Source organism: Molossus molossus, unplaced genomic scaffold (assembly GCF_014108415.1).
Source record: "Molossus molossus isolate mMolMol1 unplaced genomic scaffold, mMolMol1.p scaffold_m16_p_4, whole genome shotgun sequence".
Taxonomy (NCBI): domain Eukaryota; kingdom Metazoa; phylum Chordata; class Mammalia; order Chiroptera; family Molossidae; genus Molossus; species Molossus molossus.
This window is the reverse complement of record NW_023425377.1, coordinates 45,398,570-45,422,580: the sequence shown is the minus strand read 5'-3', so window position 1 is coordinate 45,422,580 and position 24,011 is coordinate 45,398,570. Positions and strand designations below refer to the sequence as shown.

The following is a 24,011-nucleotide window of genomic DNA, read 5'->3' as shown; positions in this document are numbered from 1 at the left end:
TATTACAAGGTACATACACATTCAAGGTTTTTTCATCTGCTGATCTGTTTTCCTTTACTGTTTTTTTGTTTTGTTTTGTTTTTTATGATTTGTGCTTTAAAACATTTTGTCTCATATTAAAAACACCATCCTGGCTAGTATTTTCCATTCTTTGTCTTCAACCTTTCCATATATAAATATAAATGTGTATATTGATATGAATAAACAGGTATGTGTGCTAGAGAAAGCAATAGCTGGATTTTATATTTTTCTGTTTAAACCAAGTTATAGTTGATTCTATTTTGACCAACATTTTCCCACTTATTGAAATTAGTGTTTTTTAGGATTTTTATTGTCAACCTAGTTTATGTTTGTTTCATTTTTATGCTCTATTTTTTCCTTTTCTCCTTTCAATTGGAGAAACCAAATTTCTCTGTATTCAAAAGCCATGCATTTTTTGTTTTTATGTATATCAATAATTAGTTCTTTTTTCTTGCTTAATAATGTTCCACTGGTAAATAAACTATTTTGTTTATCAGTTCACCTCTTCATAGACATCTGGGATGTCAGTTATTATGAGTAAGGCTACTCTGAACATTTGCACATGATTATTTGTGTGGAAATGTTTTTATTCTGCCATTTTACTACATTAACACATTATATGTTAACTGATTTAACTTCTTGCAAACTATGGCCTAGAACTAGCTGACTGTTTTTGTAAATAAAGTTTTACTGGAAAACAGTCACCTATGTTTATCCACATGTTCTTTTGGACTGCTTTCAAGCTACAGTGACAGTGTTGAATAGTTTTAACAGAGTTCATATGGCCCACAAGCCTAAAATATATACTATTTGGCACTGTACAGAAAAGTTTGCTAATCCCTCTTGCAGATGCTCTGGATTCTGTTTTATTCCTCCAAAGAGTGTTTTGTTTTGTTTTTGTTTTCAGAGGCAGTTAAGTTTGTTAGATTCAAACTGGAAACTTTGTCTTACCGACAGTGTACAGCTGCTCATATCTTGGATGAATTCACTCTTCCCATTTCTCAGCTATTTGGAGCATGTCTCATGTCTATATGGGCCAGGTGCCAGCTAAAATTTAGTTTTCACTAACTTTTTTCCTTTTGGGATTGTCCCTTCATTTTTTGGCAGCTTTGACCACCCCAGTTTTTGTCTTTACTATTGATTTAGCCACCAATGTCATGCCATGACCACAAGCTATAATTAGGTCAAAACTTCTAAAATGGTGAACTCAACTTCTGCCATTCCTTGAGCTCACTAAAGATTTACCTGTCTTTTTTCACTCTCCAGAACCACCAGAAAGTTGCTTTTTGTATCCTGTCCTCAGTTTATAGTTGTTATTTACAGAAGGGTTTGTCTTCTGGAAACTCACTCCCTCATTCTAGAAGGGGAATTTATTTGTCTTATATCTCGCTTTCATACTAAGGAATTTTGGATCATTTTCTTTCAAATATTTTAAATAATTTTTTTCCACTTTTCATTCTTCTCTTATCTTTGGGACTTCATTAAATGGGTAGTGACAGTTCTCTTTTCTCCAAATTTTCTCTTACTCCTTGACTTTTTTTTTTTTTTTTATTGATTTGAGAGAGAGGAAAAAAAATCATCAATTTGTTGTTCTTATATTTGTATTTGTTGTTCTTGTTTGATTCTTGCATGTGCCCTGACGGGATTGAACCCGTAATATTGACATACTGGATGCTCTAACCAACTGAGCTACCTGGCGAGGGCCACTCTTTGACTTTCTTTAACACTTTCTGATGTATCCTATTGAGGAGTCCCTTGCAACTTGCTACTTCATTTGTTTAGGCATAATCTACATTTTTCTTCCCATGTCTATTAATGTCTGCCACTAGCAGTCTAATGTTAGCAGCCAAATCTCCTCTGTTAAGGGATGAAATTTTGAGATGTAAGTGAAATCTTGAGCTGGATTTCTACTGTTTCTCCTACCAAAAAGAAGGTATATAATAATGACTAAAATCCAACTGTTGTTGCTTTACATAGTCAATGTTAATTTAGAATTATCCTCATTTTTATCAGTCTCTTTGCTCACCATTGCTTTTTAGTTCTTTCCTATCAGATCATACTACTTCTTGAAGTACATCATTTTGAAATTCCTTTTGAGCAGATCTGTTGGTGGTAAATAGTCAGTTTTTGTTTCCATAAGAATCTTTATTTAACTTTTAGTCTTGAATAAAATTTTAGCTAAGTTTAGGAGTCTGTAATCACAGTTTCTTTTTCCTCTTGCCATTTTGAATATATTATGTATTCATTTCCTTATGTTGGTGCCAAGATGCCATCTTTGTTATTTTCCTAATCTTAAAAGAAAACTTTCAACATTTCATTTTCTTTTATAAATTTTATTTTATTTTATTTATGGTATTTGCTGTAGATTTTCATTAATGTCCATTAATCATGAAGACAATTCCTTCAGTGGCTCATTTGTTGATATATATATATATTTTTTAATGAATGTTTTAATGGATTTTGAATTACATTGCATGCTTTGTACCTATAGACATAAAAGTCATAGATTTTAAAGTTACTGATGTGCGCCTGACTAGTGTGGCTGAGTGGTTGAGCATCAGTCCATGCACCAAAAGAGGTCATCAGTTTGATTCCCTGTCAGGGCACATGCCCAGGTTGTGGGCCAAATCCCCAGGTGGGGGGCATATAGGCGACGGCCAATCAATGTTCTCTCTCATTGATGTTTCTCTCCCTCTCTCTCTCTCTCTCTCTCTCTCTCCCTCCCTCCCTCCCTCCCTCCCTCTCTCCCTTCCTTCCTCTCTCTTTAAAATCAATTATGAAAAAAAAAATTTTTTAAGTTACTGATGTGCTTGATTACATTAATCAACTCTCTAATATTGCAGTAATTTTATATTTCAAAATTATGGTATGTGGCATTTTTTTTTGCATTGCTGGATTCAGTATGTTAAAACTTGTATATCACATTTAAATTTAATTTAGTAATGAGGTAGATCACTAATTTTACTTTCTTTTACAATCCCTTCTGGTTTGGGTATCATAAAGTGTGTTTAGAAGTGTTCCTCTTTTTCTTTTCTCTAGAGATTTTATGTAAATTGAGAATTAAAATTTCTTGAAAGATTGTTAGTTTTTGAACCAGTTGTATTCTTTTTGAGAAGATTTTTAACAATCAGTTTTAACTATCATATGGTTATAAAATGGTTCAGCTTTTCTATTGGTTCTTGGGACCATTTTAATAAGGTTTAGTAAGTTTTTAAAAACATTTTTTCATTTTATATGAATTGTCGAGTTCATTGTCATAAAGTTCATAATCATCCTATTTCTGTTTAAGCTTTACATTATCTGTAGTTATGACTTCATTTTTCACTCCTAATAGTGTTTTATTTTTCCTTCTCTTTTTCTTGCTAATTTTCAGCTTTTTATTATTTCTCTAGTCTTTTAAAAAAAAATTTTTAATACCTCTTTCTCTTTCTTCCTCTCTTCCATTCTTGATCCTAAGGTGTACTGTGATGAAAAAGACTGTTTTTGAAAATATTATCCTATACTGAATTACATTTCCAATCAAATGTTTTTATTATTGAAACCATATTTTGAAGAGAATATGTGGAAGAATGAGGAGTTACACGTTCACGATTTAATTGTCACTTTCACATATATACACTTAAGTTTTTATTTTAACACAAATTTCAGAATATCTTAAATGGAACTATTTGCTATAAAGAAAGACATGGATATGGTTATCTTTGAAGATACATTTTATGATATTTATGAGCAATTAATCTTGCATTCAAATTATTTGATTTAAAATATAATATTTTCATGTAAACATTTTAAAAGCTTACTTGAGCTAAACATCCAGATTCATATTATATGCTTTTAATGGTCTTTTCTCATTATGGAATAATAAAAAATGGATATTTTATTATTTTTATTTGTTTCCTAGGAAATGCTGAATTGCATTTCTGTTCTGGATTGCTACATATAGCATTTTAAGCTTGAAAGTTATTTTCTTAATTGACATATTAAGTGGTTTCAGCAATTAAGTTGAAAAAATATTCAACTCTGACTTCTGTAACATGTGGAGAGTGTTGGTTCTAACAAAATACCCTCATTATCTTAAGAAAGGGCTTGATATTACATAGCTCTAATATCACACATCTAAGATATTCCACTTAAAGTAAAAAAAAAAAAAAAAAAAAAAGAGTCCATACTATTTATTTAGTCAACATTTTCTTTCTTTATTTTAGACAGTTTGGTTTGAAATTCTGAATCTAAGTTATTTTTTAAAATGAGGCTGTGATTTACTTACCATAAGATCCCTAGACCTGCAGAACATAAAGGGTAAAGAGATTTCTATGAGAGATTTATTCTACATGACTGTGCTTATCTTGAAAAGCTGCCAAGTTTGCTTTTATGCTCTCAGTGCCTCAAGTGGAAATCAATTAAAGTACCTGCTGTTTTGAATAGTAGATAATGGTGGAAGGTCAGAATTCAGACCACCAACAGTGTTCAACAAGCAAGTATTATCCTAAAACTACAGAACAGAAGTTTGGCTTTTTAGTTCAGTGTGCGCTGATTAACTAATGAACTTGCTAAAATAATTCATGTTTTTACACAACTAAGCTTTATTGAATATAAGTAAAGCAGCATTCTTCCTTGGCAGAAAATTCAGCATTTGACCCTATGATTATAAAACATCCTTAACAGAAAGGTCTTAGTAGGAAAAGAAAAAACAAAAACAAACAACTTTTAGGAACTAAAATTCTCAGGTTAGAGATCTGTTAATTCAAATATAAATGTGTCCACAAAAGTACATGAATCAATTAACCTCTCTGTTTATTTTTAAGAGCCTAAAATATCGTACAGAAGCAATTTGATTTAGGAGTTTAAAAATTAAGTTCCTGGATGAATTTCTGATAAATAGCATGTGCAAATAAAAGCATACAAGATAAGCTAAGTCGTATCCTAAATATAATAAGATATACTTGGATGAAATACTTTGAAGCAGGAAAATATCTGTCATAGCAGATAAAACAACATAAATATAATATATCATACCCTTGCATAGACTTAAATTTTTAAGAGCTTATAAATATTTCGGAAATCCAAATATTTAAATAAAGAAAGAATAGGAAAATAATATTTTGAAAGTTGTGACAAATCCATTGTTAGAGTTGTAACACACCTGTTTAAAATGTTAGTTTAAATATATCTTTCCCAGATTTGGGTCATAACTTAATTTGAACTTTACGATGGTTTTTAGTCTGTTTTGAACACCACCACCAGAGGAAACCTCCTAAAACAGCATTTTTATCTTATTAACCTGCTAGTCAACTGCTAAGAGGCTTTTTCCCTCCAAATGTGGAGTTCCTAGTCCTTCCTGGCATTCAAGATCTGGTTCTTCTATCTTTAAAATCTTGTTCATGACTCCCTTCCATTGCGTACCTCCTTCCATAACACTGGTCTTCCCCCTTCATGACTGGGTCTTTCACTCCTTCTGTCTGTATTGACTCGTTTGCTACCACCCTCTTCTCCCAGTATCTGGTGGCAACATAATCATATTAGCTATAGATTGCTTTCATCACCTTTAAATATTCCTCATGGATTTCATATTTCTATGCAATTTGTTAGTAACATACTTATGTCTAAAAAACTTAGAGAAATAGAAAGTTCTTAAGAATATGCCAACTGTGCCTGTTAATGTCTGTGTCTCTAGAGCAGCCACAACTATAAGCTGTGGCTCAGGTTTCTGACAGTCTTCCCTCTTGCGTTTCCTCAGAGCTCTCTTCTTTCATTGTTTCCATGTCTCTTCTGCGTTATCTCAGTATTTTTTTTATTCCTTTCAACTTTTCCCTAGAAAAAGTACATTGTATCCTGGAGATTTAGAACTCATTCCTACTGAGTTAAAAATGACTGATAATTTATGGAAATATACCCACTGAGTAGCTCTGTCAAGGGCTAAGGATATACAGTGAAATAATGAGGCACTAGCCATGAGATTTAAATATAAAGCAGAGAATAAGTGAATACAGGCTTAGGACAGGAGGCACTAAATCTACACCATGAACACATCACTTTAGTTCTTCAAACCTGGTTCATGTAATGGTCTAAATAATGATTTTTAGCTTACACTTTTCTGTTGTAGCTACTTAATGTTGCATGATCACCTGTGTTTTACTAAGAGAAATTTAAAGATATTTAAATACATTAAACAGATTTCCTGCTTTTATGTATCAATCATCATAAGTTCAATATTAAAAGCATATTTGTAAAAATAATTCTGTTGTCCTATTCAAATAGCTTTCTCAAAAAATATTGTTTTAACCTCAAAAATGTGATATCTCTCCCTTATTAGTTATTATGCGCTTGTTTTCAGCATGTTATTTGCACAGGGTTGTGGTGCAAGGTAGAAGGGGAGAAGGAATGCAAAACCAAACTGGATCCTCCAATGGACGGAACTGATTGTGACACCGGTAAGGTAAGTCATTTGTGTGGCCCAAAGTCCATTAGAATACCAGATAAAACGTAAGAAACTTGCATTTTCCCCTGCCAGTTACATATATATCTATCTTAACACTAGCAGAGTACTTTCAGTAATATAACATTTTTAGCATTTCATCTACTTTCATTTTTAACCTTTATATATTTTAAATCCATAGTTGTTTTGTTAATATCAATGCAATTTTTATTGTTGTTGATTATGAGAATGTTAATATATGTGCTATCTTGCCAAACAAAAAAAAAAATAGAATTTTTATATTTTTAGTATTTAAATCAATAGTAAAAAATAATAATCACAAATTATAGCATACACATTAAAACTTCTCAACTGAGAAATACTTTCAGGTGTAAACTATTATCTCAGGAGAGCCACTGAGTATAATATTTCCTTGTCATTTCAAGCATCGTAAATAAAATATTCTAATTGACATTTTTGGGATTGGTAAATATTTGGCTGTGTAAATTGTTTAATGTTTCCTAAGGCTATAGAAATTTGTTAGTATATATTTCCAAATCAAAATAATTGCTGTTGAAAATTTAATTTTCTTTTGAAGAAAATGAAGGAAGTAGATTGCACATAAACTTATAAATATGGTAAATTTAATAAAAAAAATAACAGTTCAATGGTTTACATAGTTTTAAAATTTTTATTCTATGAAGGGAAATGGAATGTTATCACTTTATTGTAATGAAAGATCAGAAACCTTGCCTCTGAAGAACATGAATTTTTATTATATCTGAAAAGAAACAACATAAAGATTACTTTATGTGCTAATTTAAAAACACATCGATTTGAAAAATTGACAGAATGGAAATCTAGCAATTCCACTTCTAGAATTTTCCTAAGGAAATACTTACACATGTGCACAAAGATGGCATGTGAGTGTATACACACACACACACACACACACACACACACAGGTGTTTATGTAAATGTAATTTGCAATGGAGAAATGAGAAACAACAAAAATATTCATCAGGAGAAGAATGGTTACAGTGTAGCTGTTAAAAGAATGAGATAGATACTATATGTGTTCTAATATGAAAATATCTGCAAGACACAGTGGTTAGGACATAGGCATGTCAGAAAAATGGATACTTTATGATACCATTTGAAATTTAAGAGAAAAACAACTTGTATACAGATGTGAATACATCAGATAGTGTATATATTTAAATATATATATATACACACATATATATACACATACATACATACATGGTTTGAAAATATAAACTTCAAACTATAATTAGTAGTTAACTCTTGGGAGGGAAGTGGAATTGAGGGATTGGAGTAAAGCAGTGGACGGTGAGGGTAAATAAAACTTTTCTCTATAGACATTTCTGGATTGTTTGCAATAAGCACATAGTCATTTATTCTATGATTTCTTTAATTAAAAACAAAAAATGTACAAATTGTTTAAGTCCAAAATACCTTTCAAAAGACTAGAAATATTTTATCACTAGGTACAATCAATAAGAAAATGTTTTCTTGAGAGGTAGCTTCTGTGAAATATCAGTCAGTTGTTCACATACTGTGCCAAATGTTTTTCTATGAACTTATACAGAGAGTCAGAATTTGGATTTGTTTTATTTTTAAAATTATTCACAACAGTACAATAATATATGTATATTGCGTAAGCCTTATGGTGTTGTGCTGAGTAATTTATTGCTTGAATCAAAAAACTATGCACCAGCAATACTTTTCATTACCCCTGAAACACAAAAGCACTAATAAACAAAAATAACCAAATATTTTTCCATATTTCTTCAAACATCACACAACCTATTCTCCTTAATTTTTTAACAATATAAAAATGACTTCTTTTTATAATCTGATGTCTAAATAGTTTTCTACTATTATTTTTCTTCTGATATTTATGAGAATAATTTGCATTCTCAAGGTCTCTAAAATAAACTTATTCTTTCAACTCATCAAGTAAAATGTTTTATTTCCCTGTGATTGTGCTAATGATATTCTTTAAGTGGTGCTGATGTAATGCTTTGTGTATTGAAATAACCAATGGGATTCTCAGTTCCTCAGGCCAGGTGTTTCAGCTGTGGTAGGAGTCATCATGAAATAGCTTCCAGGGCTCTGCAGTTGAGTGCTGTGTGCTAAAATATTTGTGTGCTGACAACCTCGCATTAAATGCTATAGCTCAATACATTATAAACCAAGAAACAAAATTGGGAATTTTGTTATGATTACACTCTACTGATGTTAATCTAGTTGTATAACTAGTTTACCTACAAGTATATAATTATGTTGAGAAAGTACCTACAGAATTATGATTCAAAATGGTTATGAATATAGGGATTTTTCTACCATTTAAACACAAAATTTTCCAAATTAAAAGCAACCTGTTTTCTTCTTTTCTCTGAAATAATACTGTTATCTGTGTTTACATTTATATAGAACAGAGGTTAAAGAGTTGATAAATGATTTGGTAAAAAACAATAAATATGTTTTTTACTTATGATATTTGCTAGGAATTGGTGGAAGGGAAAGGAAAATATTATAGCAATTTACTAGAATTTTAGACTACTTTGAAGGATTCTACTCAACAAATCTTAGTTATTTACTTTATAAAAGTGAGATTCTTGAAACTATCATTGTCATTCTTGAATGAATAAATGAAGACTGTGATATCCTTACAATGACAAATTTGCGTACATCCGGAGTTTGTTGCCTCTTTGCTTCTCTCCTTTTCTCTTATCCAACAATGTATGGATGAGATTTGATTGGAAATCAATGTTTCCTTTGACGTCGCCATGGTCCTCTTCCCATCTGGTGTTTTCATGAGCTTTCTAGACATATTTGCATAGAAATTTGAGAGAACAGAAATATAGTCAATTTTTTAAGTCAAGTAACATCCCAGAAATAGTATCTATTTATTACATATTCTCTTAACACTTTCATAAATCAAACTGAACTATTAGATATGACAAATTTTGACAGTTTTAGACCAGGTGTAATATCTTTTTTGAGGCTAAAAAATACTAATGAGCCCTGGCCAGTTTGGCTCAGCGGTTAGAGCGTTGACCTGCGGTCCTGAGAGACCCGGGTTCGGTTCCCGCTAAGGGCGCGTACCTCGGTTGCAGTTTGTCCCCGGCCCTGGTCGGTCGTGCGGGTGGCAGCCACTCAATGTGTTCCTTTCACATCGATGTTTCTCTCTCTCTCTCTGTTCCTCTCTCTCCCTCCCACTCTACCTGAACAAAAAATGGAAAAAATGTCCTCGGGTGAGGATAAAAAAAAAAAAATACTAATGAAATAAACATGTTGTTAGAAAGTTTATGAAAAACATCATTAAGATCATTTTATATCAAATGCAATTGGATATATTCGATAATAATTTCAAGAACTCATTTAATGCTGGCCTTAACATGGAAGCACATCTCCATCTAGGAGACAAAAAGCAGGTTCTCCAGGGTCTCACCTGCAGATATGTTTATCTACAAGGTGATGAACTTTATTATGTTTTCTTTAAATCTCACTGATTTGTGTATGCAAATTTGGCTTGCATATCTGTTTCCATTTCTCTTCATCTGCCCAATTTGGTCTAGTAGAAATGACGTACAAGTCTAGATCCTGGTCTTTCCCAGAATATTTTTAGTCATCTGTGAACTTTAGCCCATCCTTCTAATGTCAGCTTGCTGCGAAGTGGGCAAGGAGCTATGACATTTACTCTGGAAAAAATAAACACCTTTCAAGTTGGCCCAAACTATTTGACCAATTGAAGTCTGACAGCTTGCACCCTGGATTTTTTCCCCCATGAATGGCATAACATCGTTTAATCCTTAAAACTGTTAAATTGTTTGAAAGTTTTCATAGAGTCTTTATTTTCCCTCTTTTGAAATTTTTAGACTGAATCTTCATACAAAATCTCAATTTGTTTAATGACAGCATATCATATCGATACAGCTGAGTTTTGAAGTTTATTTTTTTAAGCCCAGTTAAAAATTTTTAGAATATGAAAGTGGTTGAATTTAAAATTTGACATGGTTAGAGAAAATCTGCAGGAACTAATTATTTCATTGCATAGAAAAGTATTAACTGGGCTCAAACAAAATGATGTAGGTTAGTTTCTAAGTTTTCTCTTCTAAAAACAGCATTTAAAAACATATTCTTAAAATAAACTTTAAAGAAACATAGATCAGTGAAGAGCAGAATGAATGGAATTTTGGTTAGGTTTCTGGAAACATTAATAACAATATAAGAATACAACTAATTTATTTTTGTTATACTTAACCTCTATTAATTTAGTATGGGCTATCCATTGTACTTAGCACTTCATTCAACCTCTACAAAAAGTCTATTAGATAAGTTTGATTATCCTTCTCATTTTGAAATGGGAAAATTAAGGATCAGAGTGTGTCTTCATTTTTTCAGAATTTCGTATAAATCATGTTGCCCTTATGTGCAGAGAACTGTGTAGGACTGAAAGGATCCGCTTGCTCAGTCCCTGTTATTACACAGTCATGGCCTAATCTTTACTTATTATTCTCAACATGATTTGTTCAATTAAATTTTACCTTGAACATATTTGCCATGAACACCACATCTGTGATTTTCCAGGAATAAAGAGAAAGTATAACAGGCCGTCTACCAAGTCCTGGCAGGCATTCCTCCGTGACACAGAAACAGCCTCTTTCACTGCTTCTGTTTAAAGTTCATGCAAAAGTAAATACAAAAAAGAAGGAATACACCCTTTTTTCTTCTTTCACAGTTACTTTCCTCAGTGAATAGATAACAAATAAGCTACAGAAAAATTGAAATAAAATAACAGAATTTCAGAGTCTAAAGGCTTAAGTTTTTTAAATAAATGGCTTTCAAAAGAAAACTTGCTATAATGTTAAGGCTTCAATTTGATGGGTACTCTTTCAGGAAAAAAAAAAAAGCATTAAGAAAAGTGCTAAAATTAAATGATACTTATTTTTTTTTAATTATGAGGAGAGTACCCTGAATCACTGACATTTTAAATCAAAATGGCTAAATTTGCTAAAATTGTACTTCCTTCTAGTTATAGGACATTAATGTCTTATTTTTCATCCTTATATATGACTCTGCTTTTTTTGTTCGCCACTTCTAAGTTGTTATGTTTTTAGAGAGTGTTGGTTTTTCTTTCCTGGCTTGTGCAGCCCCTCATTCCCTGCCCTGCCCCCCGCCCCATCACAGTGCTGAATTCTCAGGGCTATGGTGCAAATGTTTGTGTGTGGTTTGTGCTGCTTTTATGACAAGACTGTTTGATCTGACATGAGAACTGGGAAAACTAGACCATTCTTTTACCGTGACAATAAGGAAGGTGTTTTTCAATTGCTCATGTGTGGGGATCCTGTAGAACCAATTTAATTGCAATTCCAGTGACTCTGTAGGCCAGTGAATGATTTTCCATTGTGCCCTGATTTGTTCACCTAAGACATAACTTTTGGAATAGTGGTGTAAGGCTGGAGAATGTACCAGCAGGACCTCAGCACCTGGACATGTGGCCGGAGAGTGGAGCGTGTGGAGCCCCTGCAGCCGAACCTGCAGTGCCGGGATCAGCAGTCGAGAGCGCAAATGTCCTGGGTAAACACAAAGTTCCTGGATTGGGGGAGGGCAGTTTCTTATTCAATTCTGAAATGCAAAGATTTTACTGATAAATCATGTTGGGAAACAAAAGATGCCCCTCAAACTCCATTCCACTTTGGGAAACTGACAAATACCTCAAATTATTTATATGCTATAGAAACTCCTTTTAAAAACCTCATTTATATGTGGAATTTGAAGAGCTAAATAAATGAACAAACAAAATAAAACACACTCATAGATACAGAGATCAGACTGATGATAGCCAAAGGGGAGGGGAGTTGGAGAACTGGGTGAAAAGGTGAAGAGATTAAGAAGTACAAATTGGTAGTCACAAAACTGTCATGGGGATATAAAGTACAGCATAGGAAATATAGTCAATGATATAATAATAACTGTCTGGTGCCAGGTGGATACTGGAAATATCAGAGGGACACTGTAAAGTGTAAGATTGTCTAACTGTTCACCTGAAACTAATACAAAGTAATATGAATGTCAACTGTAACTGAAAAAAAAAGTGAAAGAATAAAATAAGACCCATCCTTCTAAGAATAATTGAAACCTACACAGGGTGTTTTCTTGATTAAATCAATTAAAATATGTTAAATAAACAGGGAGATACACATTAGAAAAAGGAAGTCGACGTTGAAAGGAACTGTGAGACGTGCAGGACAAGGATAGGACTTCGGAAAGGGAAGGCATGAGAACAAAACCAGTGTCAAGGAAGCTAAGGATGATGAGAGGTGAAAACATGCTAAGCACATGTATAGATAGGGACCATGACAAGATCCTCTTGCTCAACCCCATCATCCCGAGAGTGATTATGAGAAAGTGTGTGTGAAAGTCATTTCAGCTTTATGCTTTAGCTCTTGGTGTGAGCTCAGTGGCCCAATGACTTCACAAGCAATTAGTGTGTGTGTGTGTGTGTGTGTGTTAGTCCTCACCTGAGGATATTTTTTCATTGATTTTTAGATAGAATGGAAGGGAGAGGAGGAGGGAGAGAAACATTGATGTGAAAGAGACATCGATTGGTTGCCTCCTGCACAACCCTGACTAGGGCCTGGGATTGAACCTGCAGCCCAGGGATGTGCCCTTCTCTGGGAATCGAAATCACAGCCCTCAGTCTGTGGGCTGATGCTCTCATCTCTGAGTCAAACTAGCCAGGGCTTCACAAGCAATTTTAATGAATTTATATGAAAATGTTAGAGTCATCTTCTTAGTGATTTTCAGAAGCAAGCTCCTCCATGGGAACGGTAGGCTTGCTATTTTGCACCAGCCTCAGCCCTTTTCTTTTTAATTTTCACAGCAAGTTAGCTTTTATTTCTCAAGTATTTTAGACATTAAATTGACCAAGGATTGGAAAAACTATGTAGTTTTAAAAAAATAAATATGTATTTCCTACTATTACTATGTGGAATCATTTCATGAATCCACATTTTCAAAAGTAGGTTTAATGTAAAGGGGCATACATTATTAATAGAATGCCTTTTAGTTTTAAAAAATGAGTAGTTAACCTAAAAAAAGATAAAATTGATTATTTGTACTGTCTTTTCTAGTCTAGGTTCTGAAGCAAGGGATTGTAATGGTCCCAGAAAACAGTACAGAGTATGTGAGAATCCACCTTGTCCTGCAGGTTTGCCTGGATTCAGAGACTGGCAATGTCAGGCCTATAGTGTTAGAACTTCGTACTCAAAGCATGTTCTTCAGTGGCAAGCTGTCATGGATGAAGGTATGACAAACCAGATCACTACATCTCACTTTGCAACGTGTTTTACAACAGTAGTAAATGTCTTTTTACAGATTATATTCTAGGTATTTCAGTGCTCTATTTTTTCTGCCTTTACTGGCATAAAACAACCACAAGCACTGGCTAAAAATGTGTATTTAAAAATATAGAGATAGTACTACAAACCTCTTAAATCAACTAACATTTAAAAAGTGGCCATACCAAAGGCTGGTGAGGATGAGGAGACACTGGGTCTGTCATACTTTGCTGGCAGGAATGTGAAATGGTACATACAGCTATTCTGAAATAAAAAATGTGGCAATTTCTTAAATAACTAAAGATATATTCGTCATATAATTTAGCAAATGCAGTCCTGTGCATTTATCCAAGAAAAATGAAAATTTACAATCATAGAAACATCCTGTACACACATGTTTATAGCAACTTTAATTTCAATAATCAAAAACTGGAAACAACCAAAAAAATTCTAAATAGTTGAATGCCTAAACAAACTGAGGTACCATCCAGACCATGGGAAATTAAGCAACAATAAAAAGAACAAATTACTGATATGTGCATTTACTTTTTTTTTTTTTTAAATGTAACTTCTAGAAGATTTAATCCGGGTAAGAGAAAACTAATGGAGACAAAAACCAGAAACCCAAGTGCAGTGACTTTTTATTTCAGAGAGATATACTGATTGAAAAATAAAAATCACAAAGGGTCACATACTGTATGATTCCATTTATGCAACATTCTTGAAATAATAAAACTAGGGAGATGGGAAACACATAGGTTAGTGGTTGCCAACAGTTGGGGATGGGGGTGAGGAGAGAGGGGTGTTAATGTAAAGGGGTAGCATGAAGTAGAACATTGTGCTGATGAAAAATAGTTCTACATATTTTTGGTGGTGGTGGCTGTAAAATCTACACAGGTGATCAGTGACGTGTAACTATACACATGTGTGTACTAATGTCAGTTTCTTGGATTTGCTATTGTACTGTAGTTACCAGGGTGTAACCATGGGGAGAAACTGCGTGAAAGGTATGTGGGACCTCTCTGTACTATTTTTTCAACTTCCTGTAAATCCTTAACCATAATAAGAATCTTAAGAAAATTGTATGTTGCCTTATGCTTTAAGCATGGTAATTTTTGCCCCTGGTCAGTGGGGTGGGTTTGAGTTGCAGTACCAAAAGTGGTGGTGAATTCTCTGTCTTAATTGACCCTCCTGCCTCTGGTCTCTCCTTTTGTTGTTTCTCCCCTTCGTCAATTTGGACTGTGCTTTCCATCATTTCAATAACACTCCTGTTAATCGCCTAAATTTCATTGTTTATCAATGTCAGTGCACCCATCTGACAAAAACCTTTCTCTCAGTGTAGACATCTGAGCATACAAGCACTGATGGGAACAGTTAAACAATAGGGCAAATGATTCCACTACAGATTGTGGGGAGGGGTAGCCATCAGATTATTCCCTCCTCATCTTCTTGCTATCAAACCCCAAGTCTGTCTATGCAGACATTCCATCTGGTTTCTACCATATAACACAATTTCACTCCTCTTTTCCAAAGCCAGTGGCTCCAGCTATGTCCTGGATATCATCCCCATTTTCCCTTTTAGCTGGCTTATTGATTAGCCCTACTTTCTCATATACTCAATATGCTTTTTCTAATTTTTCACATTGGATTTTTAAACATATTTAGGATTCCTCCATGAAAAACTGCAAACTTTCCTCCAGCTGGTGCACTTACACACTCCCTCACCCCTCATAGACACACTTCTCAAAAGAGCCATCTGTTTTCCAGCCCTCTGTTTCCCGACTTTTCAATCTAGGTTTCACCAGCACAGATCACACTGATGTCTTCAAGGACTTTCATGGAAACTAAACCTAGTAAATGGTTTCCAGTTGTTTTTATACTTGAACTCTCAAACACGTTCTAATGACTGGCTACCCTTTGGTTCTTGGAACACTCATGTCTTTATTTCTGTGACATAAAACCTTAGTCTCTACTCTCTCTCTAGTGGTCTGCCTTGCCCAGGTGCTATTCTGTTTTCACTCTACATTTTCTTCTTAGTTGATTTCCTCTATTCCCATGACTTCAGATATGCAAATAATGCATCTTTATGTCTTCAGCCAGATTTTTTTGGGGGGTCCAGACTTGTTTGTACAACTTCCTCCTCAATATTTCTACCTGGATATCTGCAAGTTCAAGACTGAATTCATCATTTTAACCCTTCCAATCCATGTCCATTCTGATCCTCTGTAGTGTCTCCTTCTCAGTGAAGGTTATACCAGCTTTTCAGTTGCATAAGCCAGAGGTGTGACATTGTTAACATTTCCATCTTCCTTCCCCGCACATTCAATCCATCATCATGTCTTATCTATTTTACTTCCTGAATCTCTCTCTTCTCCATCTCTACTTTCACTATTCTAAACTTCAGTTTCCACAGTGTCTTGCTTGGGCTACTCTAGTGCCTCCAAAGAAGTCTTTCTGTTTCCACTCTTCTCCTGCCTTAACTCACTCTTCTTAGAGCAGTCTACAGGTCTTTATATAAAATGCAAATCTGATCATTTGAATCTCCCTCTTAAAGCCTTTCAGAGGCATCTCATAACTCTTCGGACAGAGACCAAATTACAGAATATGACATGCGCAATAAGACCCTCTTTAATCTGCCCTCTCCTGTTGTCTCCTGCTTCATCTAGAATCTCGATCCCTTTCACTCAGCACTCCACACATTGGTCTTATTTACTGCCTCAAATGTGTCATGTTCTCTTTCCCTACATGGTCTCCAAACATACTGTTACTGCAGTTGAGAAGAAATTATAGCACAATCTTCTACTTACACAATCCTTTTAATAACTGATTATTCTGTCTTTTCAGGTGCTTAGACCAAAAACCTTGGAATAATTATATTTTCTTTTCTTTCTCTCTCTCTTTTTTTTTATCCTTACCCGAGGACATTTTTGTATTCATCTTCAGATAGAGTGAGAGGGAGAGAGGGAGGGGGAGAGAGAGAGAGAGAGAGAGAGAGAGAGAGAGAGAGAGAGAGAGAGATATGTGAGAGAGACACATCAACCAGTTGCCACCCACACGACCCCAATCGGGGCTGGGTACAAACTGCAACTGAGGTACGTGCCCTTAGCAGAAACTGAACCTGGGTCTCTCTGGACTGTGGGCTGCCGCTCTAACCACTGAGCAAAACCAGCCACGGCTTTTCTTTCTCTTTTACTACACATTCAAAATATCAGTGAGGTCACATTGACCCTATCTTTAAAATACATCCAGAATCTCATCATTTCCCAACATCTCCAGAACTGCCACCCTGGTGCAAGCCACTAACTTTCACCCAGATGATTGCAGTAGTCTTCTGACTGGTCTTTATGACTTTGTCCTTACCCTGCCTTCATTCTGAAAATAACATCTAGAATTATTTATTTAAAATGTCAGTCATATCATGTTATTCTTCCCCTCAAAACCCTCTTCACAACTCACTGAGAGTAAAATTTCGAAGCTCTTCTAATGGCCTAGAAAGACGTCCACTGCCTGGCTTTTTGTTGTCCTCTAACTTCATCTCTACCATTTCTTCATCAAACCCTTCTACCCACACTGACTCCCTTGCTCTTTCGAGAATGTTAGGTACCATCTTGTTTTAGTGTCTTGGAAATTGTTTTCTGTGCTGAAACACTTTCCCCAGATATTGGTAAGATCCATTCTTTTACCTCCTTGGGTCTTTTCTCAAATATTAACTCAGTGCTTTTCCTTTCCCTTCTTTATTCTTTTGTTTAAAGAGCTAATCATCTGCTGTAATACTTTTATGTTTTATTTGTTTATTATATGTCCCCAGTTAATAGTTGAAAGAGTAGGGCTTGTTGTCATATTTTGTGCATGTGATATGTTTAGCACTGTAAACAATACCTGAACAGGGTAGGCGTTGAATAAATATTAGGTGATGACTGATGCGCTTAATGGGAATTTTCTGTTGCTCTGTCTTGGCCTCTCTTGTCTTCCCACTAAACATTCTCCTTAGGATAATCTTACTTATTCACTAGGTTATATTTATCAACTATATGCTAAAGGGACACAGATATTTAGCTCCATCCCAGATTGCCCTGTCCTGATTTCCTGAGCTGCTTACCCATCTGTTGCACAGTGTGTCCATTCAAAATCCCATTCATCTCCAACTCAATGAGCTCCAAGTTGAACACACCCCCTGTTCTTTCCCTTCTCAGTCCACCTGATTCTCTTGCTGGTCTATCTCACAGAGAATGAGATAATGATCTTCCTCATTACCAAGCTAAGCCAGAATCCTTTCTCAAACCATCCACCTGTAATCAATCAGCAAACTCCACTTGTCCAAACCTCTCTACTGCCAGCATCTTCGTTCATAATTGCATCATCTCTAACCTGGATTCCTTAGCTTCCTTCCTATCTCTCTGACATAGATTCACCCTCTGCCAGCCCCTACACCTGCCTCATTTCAGCCAGGTTGGCCTTTTCAAAGGCCAGATTTGTCAGTCACTTTGCCAAGTAATACCCTTCCATGAGTCCTGTTGCTCTTATGACCAATCTCAAACTTTATTACCTGGTTTATAAGGCCATTTTTGTGGCCCACTCCAGCTGACTTCTCTCATTCCCTCTGTAGTCTCCAACGCAACAGGCTGAATCCCATTCCCCTCCTCATATGTATCGTACTCTCTTTATTTCAGGGCCTATAAACATGCAAGTTTCTTGCCATAATACCTTTTATTTCTCAAACATTGATCTCTCTCTCTCTCCCATTTTATTTACCTTGAAAACTTCTGATTTCTTTGGACTCCGCTTATGTCAAGTTTTCTAGAAAAAAAAAATCCCCCTAATCTTCCAAACTGGGTGCCTCTTCCAGGTACATCCCAAACACCCTATTGTAGCAGATTTTAATGTCTGTATTCTCTCTATTGTCTGTGCCTAGTGTACAGTCTGGCAATTATTAAGCTTTTGATGAATATTTGTTGCATATATTTGAAATATATAAACAATAACTTTTCACTATAAAAATAAAATCAGGTTGACTATTCAGATCATAAAAGTTATTATGTGATTATTTGAGGGTTAATTCTATCTCTGCCTCTAACTAACTGTACAATTTGATAATATTAAATTTATTTGAAACCTGTTTAGACATATGTGAAATAAGAGATAGGAAAGAGGTTTCCTTCAGTTTAAAAAAATCGGAATTGGATGGGGGTCAACTTGAAATATTAAAGATATTGGAAAATTGCCCTGGCCAGTTTGGCTCAGAAGTTAGAGTGTTGGCCTGCGGACCAGAGAGTCTCGGGTTTAGTTCCTGCTAGGGGCATGTACCTCAGTTGCATGCAGTTTGTTTATCCCCAGCCCCAGTTGGGGTTGTGTGGGTGGTAACCATTTGATGTGCCTCTCTCACATTGATGTTTCTCTCTCTCTCTTCCTCATAAAAAAATAATATATTGGAAATCACAATTGAGTAAGTTCCTAACTTATAAAGTGATGTTTATCACCAGAATAACCCATAATAAATATTTATGCAATTAGCAGGTTAGCATTTTTGATAATGACTATTTTGCAAGTGAAATATCAGTCGAACACAGCAGTCTGTATGATGGACAAAATACACAACAATAGTTTTCATAGATTGTAACACTATGAAAGGAGTTGAAATATATAATTCTTTTAAAAAGCCCAAGTTCTTAATAACATATGACATCTTGAAATGCAAGTGGCTATTTCTGTTATTATTATGCAGTACATGGATCTGTGACTAAATGAATTAAATGTAGGGTATCAACACAGTAGAACATTTATTTTTTAGAGAAAAAAGATGCATGGCTTTAACATTCAGGTACTTTGCATACTCTGTGCTAAAATTTGGCTGAAATCCATGTTTAATGAATATCTTGGAAAGGATTCATCTCTTAAATCAAGACAGAGCATGACTGCCAAGTACTGGCATGTTAAATGGATCACTACAATGTCACAATCTCGAGGGTATACTCCAGGAAGGAAGATTGGTATCAAATGTTTATGTCATCTGTAAAGCTAAAGTAAGCACAGCCAATTTACAATATGTTGTAAGAGAAGAAATACAAAGATTTTTATCTGAAGTCTTGCTTGGAATGTGAATGGAATTTTCTAGATTAACTCCTGTCAACATTATTCATATATCAGGTTTGCTCTTCTCTTCCATAAAAACTCCAGAAAGAGAGAGTTCATATATATTTCATATATATATATATATATATATGTATATATGTATATATATATATATATATATATATATATATATATATATAACTTTTAAAGTGTTACAATTACAGCAGCTGTTTTAAAGTCCAAAGATATGACATAGTAAGCAGTCATTGAATAAACATAACCTACTTTGAGGTGTGAGAGCACACTGAAATGCTTTATTGTGACTTATAATGGCATCTTAAAGGAAAATTTCAAAACCATGCACATTGAAGGCCTTGTTCCAACTCATCAAAATTGTTCAAAGTAGTATTCAGAAGCCACATGTGAAAACTGTTTGAAATGTTCAATTCCGAAGGCTCACTTGACTGTCTGTCTTCTCTTTGCAAAGTGATACCCTGTTCCATGCCTCTGGCTGTTATTTGGTATTTATAGAACCCATCAGCATACTGGAACTTTACTGAAGACATACTCGAAGATCAGTGGCGGAGACTGTCAGCTATTTTCCATTCTATTTATATGAGCTTAATAAACAGTAAAGGGCCTGGCTGGTGTCAAGCCAACAGAGAAGTAATGTAGCATGGAAATTGCTCTGAAGTTTCAGATTTGAATAATCCTACTACTGGTGTTACCAAATACTACAGCTTCTCTGTACCATGCTTAGAAATAGAAGTAGCACTTTAAAAATATTTTGGCAATCTGAGCTTAATAGGCAAGTGCTTTAACTCCAACTGCCCTATCTTATTGTTTAATGTGTCACTGAATAAGACCTCCAGCCATTCAAGAATTCTTTACCTAGAACTGTGGTTCCCAACCCCAAATGTCCAATACTTCGTTATGCTCTCTGACTAAGCAGTAAAGGGGGTTGAGTCTTAGCCAGCACTTCAGCAATTGTGCACATCAATGGATGTTCTAATGGGATTGTATTACATTTCTAAACATCCTCATCATGCAGAGTCTTATAGAATTGCTCATCTTAGAAGTTCTTCTTTCTCCCTTTACTAATGTTTCAATTAGAAAATGGCAAATGAATAGGATTGAAAATTAGTGTATTGGGATTAATAAGTGAGACATCAAGAATACCTGAAACTAATACAAAATAATATTGAATGTAAACTGCAATGGGAAAATAATTTTTTTAAAGTTGAAAAAAAAAGAAAGATTTTATGAATAAAGTGAATCATAAGTAGGCAGAATTCTGATATGTACTTAAGATAAAGGGGATTTGTTCCAAAAGATGTCAGCCAAAATGTGGTGTACATAATATTTTTCGGGAAGAATGATTGGCTTGTGTGTGGTAGAAATTTAATGCTGGAAAATACTAAGGGGCACATTTGAAAATAATCTGAAGACAGATTTCTAAAGAAGCACATTGATACTCATTAGATACTTATTTTTCCCTAGGCATCAATCATCTCATATATTACTCATAGTAACCCTATAGTGTTATCTACTCTGGTATTACATAATCAATTAACATCAAATTATATTTTTTACTCAACAACTGTTCTGAAAAATAAAGTTTAAGATTAAAATATCTATGGGGTCACTTTTGCTTGTTTCCTTTTATCTACTCCATATGTAGAAAAACCATGTGCCTTGTTTTGCTCTCCTGTTGGGAAAGAACAGCCTATTCTTCTGTCAGAAAAAGTGATGGATGGAACTTCTTGTGGATATCAGGGAGTAGATATCTGTGCCAATGGCAGGTGTCAGGTAAGACCTTTAAAAAGGGAGAATATATATGCTGAGGGAGGACTGTGGGACCGCTGAGCATCTGCCCAGTATGGTGGAGAGCATTGCACGAAGGTTCAAAAGACATGAATGTTGTCCTGACTCAACTGTGATCTTGACCAAGTCTGATCTACTTTGTATAATGTACGGCTTGAACCAGATAATCTATAATATCCATTACTAGCAGAAAGAATCTAAGATTTTTATTGTCTCATACATATTACAGGTGTAAAATTGTAACACTTTGCTCATTTTAAGTCAAAACATTGCAAAAATTTAAGCACTCCAATTCTCCATGTCTTGTGTCTAAGACTGAGCTATGTGGTAAAAAAACTATCAAATCAGTCCTTCTACTCACTAATATGAAAGCATTTTATTTTATTGTTTTTTAAATATGTTTTTATTTATTCTTAGAAAGAGAGGGAAGAAGGGTGAAGGAGAGAGAGAGAAACATCTATGTGAGAGAGAAACATTGATTGGTTGCCTCTTGTATATTACCCAACTGTGGATTGAACCCACAACCTGGGCATGTGCCCTGATCAGGAATTGAACCGGTGACCTTTCAGTGCATGAGATGATGCTCAACCAACTGAGCCACACCAGCCAGGGCTGAAAGCATTTTAAATTTTCTTATAATACTTACACATTTCTTTTTTTTTTTATCTTCACCCGAGGACATTTTTCCACTTTTTGTTCAGATAGAGCGGGAGGGGGAGAGAGAGAGAGAGAAACATCGATGTGAAGGGACACATCAAGTGGCTGCCACCCGCACGACCAACCAGGGCCGGGGACAAACTGCAACCGAGGTACATGCCCTTAGCGGGAACCGAACCCGGGTCTCTCTGGACCGCAGGCCGATGCTCCAACCGCTAAGCCAAACCGGCCAGGGCTAATCATTTCATTTTTATCTCTTCCTTTTTTAAATTATTATTTTATTTTTAATTAAATGTATTGGGGGGTGACAAAGGTTAATAAGTTTATATATGCTTCAAGTGTACAATTCTATGATCAGTCATCTGTATATTGCACTGTGTACCCACCACCCCAAGTCAAATTATCTTCCATAACCATATATTTAACTTTATACTTTACTATCCTCCCATCACCCCCTTTCTGGTAACCATCATACTGTTATCTGTGTCTATGAGTTTTTGTTTGATTGTTTTCCTTGTTTGTTCATTTGTTGTTTTCAGTTTTATATCCCACATGGTGAAATCATATGGTTCTTAACTTTTTTTGTCTGATTTATATTAGCATGATATTTTCAAGACCTTTCCATATAATCTTCATGTACTGCCTGCTTTTGTGCGCTGTTTTTCATTTATTGTTAGAAAGGTAGAAATTCTGTTAAAGTGAAGATGAGCAGCATGGTGGAAAGATCAAAGATCAGAACTTAGGATTTGCTAGTTATAGCTCTGCTACTACCTCAGGTTGGCTGCCCTAGAAGATTCATATGCAGGAAGTTTAATGCCAAGTGTTTTCATGATCAATATCTGTGGGGAGCAGAAGGAGGCAGGATTGAGCATGCAGAGAGATTGGGCTATAGTGCATTCACAAGATCTCAGCTAACCCTGTGGGGAACATTGAAGCTGGGAGGGCTCTTCAGACTTATCACCATTTGGGATGAGAAAAAAAAGTCCTTTTTACCCACAGCATCTATGAGCGTTTGGATGCAAGCGTTTGGAAGGGGATGTGACCTTGGGAAAGGTTGTTTTCCTCAGACTAGGGAATTTCTGAAGATAGTTGATGGCTCAGAGTCATCAGCTGATAAACTTCCCAGGCAAGGAGGGAAATAAATCCTTGAGTTATGAAAAAGTATCTGATTGGAGCTGCATTGAATCCATGACAGCTACTGGGAAACTGTGTTCTTGGGAAGATCACAGTTTCCTAGTACTAATTAGTGCATCCATGAACTAATCTGTAAAACAAAGTTGTTGGAACAGTGGTCATTGATTTTTGTGTGCAATAATTTGCTCCTTTCAGAATTTGATGAAAAATGTGCTTTAAAAAAAGTTTTTTTTTAATTCATTATTTTTTATCTTTATTGTTCAAGGTATTACAGATTCCCCCACCCCCATTGCCACCCTCCTCCCTGCACCCATCCCCTCCTGCTTTCACCACACTATTGTCTGTGTCCTTTGGTTCTGCTTATATGCATGTAAGTTCTTTGGTTTATCTCTTCCTGCCCCACCTACCCACCTTCCCTCAGAGGTTTGTCAGTCTGTTCCCTACTTCCATGTCTCTGTATCTGTTCTGTTTATCAGCTTATTTTGTTCATTCTATTTTAAAAATAAGTGAGATCATGT

The 24,011-nt window shown here is 35.0% G+C and overlaps 1 protein-coding gene across 1 annotated transcript in view; it reads left to right on the top strand.

Moving 5' to 3' along the window:
* ADAMTS19 (ADAM metallopeptidase with thrombospondin type 1 motif 19) overlaps positions 1-24,011 on the top strand; it is a 316,590-nt gene that overhangs the window by 214,410 nt on the left and 78,169 nt on the right. Inside the window, exons 11-14 of the mRNA XM_036241047.1 lie at positions 6,356-6,457; positions 11,916-12,046; positions 13,603-13,775; positions 21,560-21,687. Coding sequence (XP_036096940.1) covers positions 6,356-6,457; positions 11,916-12,046; positions 13,603-13,775; positions 21,560-21,687 — 534 coding nt within the window. The remainder of the gene's footprint in view (positions 1-6,355; positions 6,458-11,915; positions 12,047-13,602; positions 13,776-21,559; positions 21,688-24,011) is intronic.